The sequence below is a fragment of the Salvia splendens genome, chromosome 4 (assembly GCF_004379255.2).
Source record: "Salvia splendens isolate huo1 chromosome 4, SspV2, whole genome shotgun sequence".
Classification (NCBI taxonomy): domain Eukaryota; kingdom Viridiplantae; phylum Streptophyta; class Magnoliopsida; order Lamiales; family Lamiaceae; genus Salvia; species Salvia splendens.
Window position 1 is genome coordinate 37,434,476 of NC_056035.1, and position 8,627 is coordinate 37,443,102.

The 8,627-nt window shown below is 37.4% G+C and overlaps 1 protein-coding gene across 1 annotated transcript; it reads left to right on the plus strand.

Annotated features, from left to right (window-relative positions):
• The first annotated feature begins 778 nt into the window (after positions 1-778).
• LOC121801456 (signal peptide peptidase-like) lies at positions 779-5,861 on the plus strand. Its single transcript, XM_042200950.1, has 12 exons — positions 779-930; positions 1,621-1,715; positions 2,207-2,322; positions 2,424-2,575; positions 2,686-2,771; positions 3,149-3,276; positions 3,451-3,501; positions 3,667-3,753; positions 3,849-3,918; positions 4,375-4,511; positions 4,630-4,707; positions 5,602-5,861. The coding sequence occupies exons 2-12, from the start codon at positions 1,676-1,678 to the stop codon at positions 5,671-5,673; spliced, it is 1,017 nt and encodes a 338-aa protein (XP_042056884.1). The 5' UTR covers positions 779-930; positions 1,621-1,675; the 3' UTR covers positions 5,674-5,861.
• The last annotated feature ends 2,766 nt before the right edge of the window (positions 5,862-8,627 follow it).

Below are 8,627 nucleotides of genomic sequence, written 5' to 3' on the forward strand. Positions count from 1 at the left end.
TAAGATTTATATTAAATCATTTTTCTAAATATAATAAGTGGATTGCTATATATAATTATGGCAAATGAAATTTACAGAATAATGTATATTTTCAGATTTCATTACAGTAGAAGAAATTGTAGATTATTCAAAATTTATTGTCGCGAGATGAGCAAATATCTGATGTGGCAACATGTTATTGGGAGAATGACCGTTCAGAGACGTGGCTCTAGCATGCCAATTTATTGATTTTTCTTTAGTTTCTTATTTCTACCGCGTTAAAAAGAGGTTACTAATTTCACACATACTGGAGGAGAGGTGTTCATATTTTGCAGGTGTGTGACAATTTATCTTCTGAATTTGAATCTCATTATGTAATCTGTATTTATACATGTGTATATGCTTTCCTCTTACATTTCTTGATGATAAAATATTGTTTTTTATTTTAAATTTTCTGTTTGCGAATTCTTAACCAGCAACATCATCTTCCAATTTACGAAAGAACTAATAAGTTCATTCCTTAACAGTTGCAAATTACATAAAAATTTGTAACCCTAATTATATGTATAAAGCATGTGTATAAAAAATTGTAGCTCATACATAGATTATTTCTTTACGAATTTCAGTCGACTAAATTTACTTATTTGAACTCTGTTAGTGTTATCTGCATAAAATATCTATATTTATTCATTCTAATTTAAGAACAACATGTTTAATTAAATTTAAAATAAAAAAAACATTTAGTTTGATGAATTACTGTACAATAAAATTAGCAATAAATGAATAATAAAAACAAGGCCTAAAGTAAATAAATAAATAAAAATTTCCATTTCTCTCCTCTCTCCGTCTCTCACCGCGGCCGCCTCAGCCTTTTTTCTTCCTTATTCTCGGCGGACCGACCACCGCGTCAGTTCCCCCACCGTGGACTTGTGCTCGCCATCTTCTTCTCAGGTCAATTTTTCTTCTGCATCTTCTTCTACATGGACGTTTCTTCTTCTTCTTCTTCTTCTTCTTCTTCTTCCCATCTCAGTACACTCTTTGTTGAATTTTGTAGTGAGATCTAAGATTTCGAATTGGTAGATCTTAAAATATGAATAAGATGATTTGTGAGATATCGAATTTAATGTCAAATTATTTGAATTTTGCATTGACTAATGGATGTTGTGTATTTTGGTGGAAGTTTAGTGATTGCTGTGATCTGTGATGTGTAGTTCACACCTCGAGATTTCCCTCTATCAAAGGCTTCTTAATCGAGTAATCGAGAAACTCAATTTTCTTGTCATTCCTCAACAGCAACGTGTTATCGAGAATACTCGGCTCATTTAGAATCTAGTTATGGTGATCATACAATGCACAAACCAGTAATATTGTCAGCTCTCGAGATTCATGTGCCTACTATATCTTTAATACCTAAGGTAGCGTGTTGGTACGGTTTAGGGTTTAGGGTTTAGGGTTTAGGTATTCATGCATGTTTATAAAAGAGAAAGTGGTGAGTAGAAAATGAGTGATGATTAAGCATCAACTTATATGGTATGATGGTGTCCTGGAGCTCAAATATTATGTTCCAGTGCTTTATTTTATGTGTATTAATGTGCTTTATTTCATGTGTATTAATATCTCATCTTGCATATTACACAACAGACACACCGTAATATTGTAAACTGAGGGACACTTCAAAATTTCTGAAGTTATTAGAATGAAGAACCATGAGCGTCTTGCTAATTTGGCTCTGGCAGGTATGTTATTTTCTGTTTCATTGAGTTTATATGGTCTCAGGAAAGTGAAACCTGCTGTCTTTCTTTAATTTCTGTACTACCAAATAAAAGTTATGAACTTAATTTGAGTTGAAGTGAATGTGGAGATGAATAGTTTTCCTTAACCTCATTGTTAGTTTTACTGGATGAGTGTTTGGTTGACATTCCTCAACTTTTATATGTCCTTGTGGGCATATTTATTTCACTTTATTAGACCCATCAAATTTTGTACCTCAACTTGATGCAGTGGCTAGTCCTCAAATCATCAAGGATCATTTTATAAGCTATTTCTTCTCTGGATTTGGGAACAATTTGGTCATAGTGTGTTGTATGTATTCCTAGGCACAAATGTTTCTTTGAAGTTCCATATTCATTTTTGTGAAAATGTATATTTGTAAACTGTGTAGTGTGAATAAGTTTACATCATGGTATCTTCTTTTGGTACATTCTGACCTTATGCTTTATTGTTACAGCTTTGACCCTTGCACCACTTGTTGTGAAGGTAGACCCAAATTTGAATGTCATTTTGACAGCTTGTTTAACTGTCTACGTGGGATGTTATCGCTCTGTTAAGCCTACTCCACCATCAGTAAGTTGGATTCTATTACATTTCCTTCTGATAAAACATGTAGCTTGAGCCTTGAGGAATATATTATCAACTTTCCTTGGTCACACAATTAAATATTTCAGGAAACGATGTCCAACGAACATGCCATGCGGTTTCCATTGGTTGGGAGTGCAATGTTGCTGTCACTATTTTTACTTTTCAAATTTCTATCAAAAGACTTGGTTAATGCTGTTTTGACGTGCTATTTTTTTGTACTTGGGATTGCTGCACTAGCGTAAGCCATTCATATGTATTATATACCATTTAGCTTAGTCATCTTTATTTTTTTATCTGGCTTTATTACGATGTTATATTAATATTACTTACTTTGTGTAAACTTTGTAGGGCAACACTGCTACCTGAAATTCAAGGGTTCCTGCCCAAACCATGGAATGATAATGTTATTACATTACGGTTCCCATATTTCAAGTGTATGAACTTGCCAAGACCTCTGGTTTTTTTTCTTCTATCATCTAATAGCAAATTTATGGTTATCTCTTGTCACAATTTTCTCTAGGGAATCCCCAGTTTTGCTGCTCATTTTATTTCGCATATTCAACCAAAGATAATACCCATATATCTTAGTTGACTTGGATTATAGTTTAAGGTTGTATCTTTGCTATTTGGTACCAGAATAGTTTTCTAAATAAAAACATTCATTTTGGAATGCGACTTAATGAGTTATATTTTGTTATACCCAAAAAGGTTATGGGAGCAATAAATTGTAAGCACTGGAATGCTGTTTAATCTGCTCAACAATATGTTGCTTGTAATATGCTGGCATTCTTATTTATATATATGTTCGCAGCTTTGGAGTTTGAGTTCACAAAATCACAGATAGTTGCTGCCATTCCTGGAACCTTCTTTTGCGCGTGGTATGCTAAGCAGAAGCATTGGCTAGCTAACAATATCTTGGGGCTTGCCTTCTCCATTCAGGTTATAACACATTACATTAACTGATATTTTATCTCTGTGCATCCAACTTACTATATGACTCTTTTGGATTAAGCTGGTGCACATTGAAACTTAGAGATCTTGAATCATAATAACATTTATCTGTAGGAGTAGCTTTTATTGACCATTTTCATTTCTTCTACATAATAATTTCAGGGAATTGAAATGCTTTCACTTGGCTCGTTCAAGACTGGAGCCATTCTATTGGTAAGTAGTATATATTTTTATAAAATGAATGGCTATCACATAACTACCTAGCTTCTCAACTCCATTTCTCTATGAGCTGAGAGTGAGATTTTGGATTTTTTTTCCGACAACTATTGTTTTCTCCATTTCCTTCTTTACTTAATGCATATATTCTGCCAATAACAGGCTGGGCTTTTTGTGTATGACATATTCTGGGTCTTCTTCACCCCTGTTATGGTTAGCGTTGCGAAATCTTTTGATGCCCCAATAAAGGTGCATACTTGAACTCTATAACCTGTCTTACTTAGCTTGGCCGTTCCTAGTTAAGACTCGGAGTTTTGAAAACACTAATACTTTACTTATTGCAGCTGTTGTTCCCTACATCAAATTCTGCTCGCCCATTTTCAATGTTAGGACTTGGTGATATAGTGATTCCTGGTATGAACTTTTCAGTTTCAGCCATTGATTAATGATTAGGAGTACCTTATTGCCTGTTATCTACTTGCACAGTGGATTTCAATAATGTGCACATCAGTATAGCATCACACCATGGCTTTTTTTCATTTACTAGCAAAATGGTATGTGGTGTGATTCATGTAAAAGTTATGTATTTGAATAATAGTTTTATATGCATATATATGTATATACATATCAACTGTAGGTAAGTGCTATTACAATTTTGATTAGTTTTAGATATCACAGTAATAGATAAGGGATTACTATTTAGTTCTGTTGCTTCTTTTTCATGTTTCATCTATATAGGTGGGCTTGGAATGGTTATATGGCTATTCTTTCTTTTTTCAATTAATCAATTCATAGGCATTCCTTGTGTATGAGTCGCACTGAGTTACCTTATAGCTGAATCAGTAGTTTAATTTGGCTTGTACTTTTCAGGGATTTTTGTAGCATTAGCTCTTAGATTTGATGCCTCAAGAGGGAAGGACAGCCAATATTTTAAGAGTGCTTTCCTAGGATATACAGCTGGTCTGGTTGCCACAATCATCGTAATGAACTGGTTTCAAGCTGCACAAGTGAGTAATCTTCTTGAAAAGACTGGATTTGGCCCAAAAAGATCATCTTCATTTATACTATATGTTTTTGTCTTAATATCTTAATCATTGTGTTTTTCAATTCTAATTAATTATCCAGCCTGCTCTGCTCTATATCGTGCCTGGTGTCATTGGATTTTTGGCTGCTCACTGCTTATGGAATGGTGAAGTTAAACCCGTAAGTCAATTATTCTTTTAATTTTTATTCTAGTACGATATTATTACACCCTCCATTTTGGTGTATTTCATGTTAGTGTCATTTTCTTTATTTTCTGCAGAAGGTAAATTTGCATATAAGCTGGTCAATTTAGAAACTTGTGATACTATAGTAAAAGCCTTGGGGGATAAGGTGAATTAATAAAATTTACTTGACACTATATCCAATGTGGACTTTCTGATACAGAGTGATAGGTCGGTGGACCGTGAATTCTAGAAAATATGTCTGGCATAAGTAGCATAATGAACCGACACCATAGGATGAAATTAAGAAAGTAAATGGACTACTCTTTCCAATAAGGGAAAGCTTTTTTTCCTACAAGGAAAGCCTCTGCCACTGCCGTTCAACTACAATGGTTGATAATGGTTGACAATTTGATAATATCTCCAACTTCTAGTCTTATTCATGAAAATAATAAAGATAATGATAATGGTTGCATTAAACAACTCTCTACTTTCACAGAACTGTCATTTATTAATGATAATGATAATGATAATGGCTGCATTGAAGACTCACCACCCCCCACCCATCCACTTGTCTCTTCAATACACACCAAAGTTGGGTTTGTATGACTTTCCTTATGTAAAAAGAGTTGACTGAAGCATGTAGAAAGAGGTTGAATATGATTAGATTATTTGTGATGATTTTATTAATTTTAATCGTATCCAACTTTATTTTTACCGAACTATCTGTCCTTCAAACTGTACACCCTCATCGGAAACTTGCTTTAAGAGTTATCAGTTCTATCTCTAGATTCTGGAGTTTTACTTTGAATTCTTGGCCTAGCATTTTTGTTTTCTTAAGATCTTCTGAGTTAGTATTCTCATAATATAATGAGTTCACTAATTTATGCAGTTGTTGGCATTTGATGAATCGAAATCAAAAACTGAAGAGACTGATGAAAACTCTAACAAGAAAGCAGACTGAGGCTTGGTTGGTAGGCAAGATGCAACTTACAGACATGTGTGAAGGCTTTCGTAGTCGACTAACTTGAAACAGAATGTTATACCTGATCTTTGTTATGAGCTAAAAACGTATTAGCCCCTCGTACCCTGCCCAGGCCGATATAAGAATTTTGATGTGAATCTATAACCAGATTATGTTGGGGCCTTTTAGATATGATCCATATTTGGTTTGGGAATACTACAAAGAAAAGAAATAGAAAACATAATACATATACATCTATTGTGTTAATGGGTACAGATGGGCGAAGAAATATTGTAAACTTAGGGCGTATTTGAGACTTTTACTGAGAAATGGCCTAATAGACGAGATGAGATGAACAATATGGGCCAAAACAATAGAAGAATACTACTCCATGATAGTGATTTCTCATTTGAAGGTATGAAATGTACTATAACTATTAATATATTTTTAAAAATAAATAATATTATAAAAGTCACACATTTTAAATTATAAAATAATAGTAGTACAGTTTGCGATCGGATAAATTTACTCGATATGTAATTATACAAAAAGTTCTAAGAGCATCTCCAATGGCGGACGTCCGGTCGGACATCCGCGACGGGCGACCGGGACGTCGGCCATTGTGGCGTTTCAACTCGGACACGGACGTCCCGTAAGGACGTCGGATGTCCTCGGACGTTGCGGCGACGGGCGGGCGGAAGTCCGCCATTGTGGCGTGGGTCGGACGTCCGGTATATTAATTTTTTTTTAAACTCTATATATACGGCTCGTTGAACTTCATTTCATTCGCACCACTTGTGTTAACAAGTTTCTCTCTCTACATCTCTATTTTCAAGTATATCTACAATGGCTAGTGATAGTGATAGCGAGGATGAATTGGAGGTCGTTGTGGAAGGTGCAATAGATAGGCTGCTACACCAGAGGGAGCAGCGGCGGCAGCAGGCGGCGGTACATCGGCCGATCCGTCGTCGAACTATAATACCCCGTGACCACATTGCTGCACATATTCGGTTGTATCAGGACTACTTCGCTCCGCAGCCGCGTTTTGGGGATGCCTTATTCCAGCGACGTTTTAGGATGCACCGTCCGCTGTTTATGCATATCGTGGGTGCTTTAGAGAGAAGATACCTGTATTTTAGGATCAGGGAGGATGCAGCTGGCAAACCCGGACTCACGCCCTTACAGAAGTGCACTGTCGCAATCAGACAACTGGCGTACGGAGGCGCGGCCGACATGTTCGACGAGTACCTCCACATTGGCGAGTCGACAGCCGTCGAGTGTCTGCAGAATTTTTGCGCGGGCGTGAGAGCGATATTCGGTGAGCGGTATCTTCGGAGTCCGAGCCCCGAAGACTGCCAGAGTCTGATAGATATGCATGGGTCGGTGCACGGGTTCCTTGGGATGTTGGGCAGCATAGATTGTATGCATTGGGAGTGGAAGAACTGCCCCGCCGCCTGGAAGGGGATGTACACTACTGGCTTCAAAGCCAAGCATCCCACGATGATCCTTGAAGCTGTAGCTGACTACCGGCTGTGGATATGACATGCTTATTTTGGAGTCGCCGGGTCAAACAATGACATCAACGTTCTCCAGTCGTCGCCCCTGTTCAATGCTCAGTGCAATGGCGTTGGTCCCGCCATCAGTTTCGTCGCCAACGGCAACCAGCACAATATGAGATACTATTTGGCGGATGGGATATACCCAAACTGGCCCGTCTTTGTGAAGACAATCAAGCATCCGCTCGGACAAAAGAAGTCATACTTTGCGAGCCGTCAGGAAGCAGCGCGCAAGGATGTGGAGCGGGCATTTGGTGTGCTCCAGAGTCGATGGGCGGTAGTCAAGGGTCCTGCACGGCAGTGGTATATTCCCAACATCGGCGATGTCATGTACGCATGTATCATAATGCACAACATGATTGTCGAAAATGAAGCTGCGGAACTGACTCAGTGGACCAATGAAGATGATATGGGTGCAGGTCCAAGTCACGGCGTGGCCACCGCGAATGTGAATATGGGGTACCTCATGGAGAGGTCGAGCGGATGCGTGCATTTGCCGACATGCGGCAAACAGATGCCCATGTTCGACTTCAGAACGATATTATCGAAGAGGTTTGGACGCGGAAGGGTTGACGTTGATGTTAGTACTTTTTTTTGCTTTATTACTATGTAATTTTTTTTTCAAATCATGTATGTTTTTTTTAAATGAAGTTGTTAATTTTTCCCGTTCGTATTCGTGTTGAAATTTTATTTCCGTAAACGTAAGTTGCTTTATTTGTGAATTTGTGATTCTTTTTATTGCGGGAAGTCCTAGTGGGAAGGGCGATGGGAAGGGGGGATTGTGAAGGGGATGTCCTAGTGACGTGGCAGTGGGATGGGAAGTCCTAATGACGTGGCAGGAGGTGTTTTTGGGAAGTCCTAGTGGATGTCCTAGTGGGACATCCGCCCACTGGAGATGCTCTAAACATCTAGATAAAAAACGAAAATGGGCAGAAGAGCTCATTCTAATAGCTGAAATAGATGCCTTTTGCCACGAAACCATTTAAGCTTTTATATAAAAACTCACAATATATTACACCATTAAATAATAAATTTTGGGTATGAAGTTGTATCTCTTATTTTTTCATAGACAAGAATATAAATTAAATACTTATTCGAGACTTTTACTACTTGGTCAACTCATATACACATTGTTCTCCTTTGTTATTATATAGGTAAAGGATTCAAAATTTAAAGGCCGCGCCACACCTCAACACATTGTGTATAAATATTTTATTCTAAGTTCTGGAAACAAATGAGACATGTACCTTGACTTTCTCCGGGCATACTACAGTGACATGGCAATGTTTTAAAAATCAGATTTCAACATATAATCGAAAGATTGTCCACTTGACCACTGAATATTTTCTCCGAGTCTAGACTCTTGTCCGGCTTTAAAATCGCTTCCAATCTAGGGTA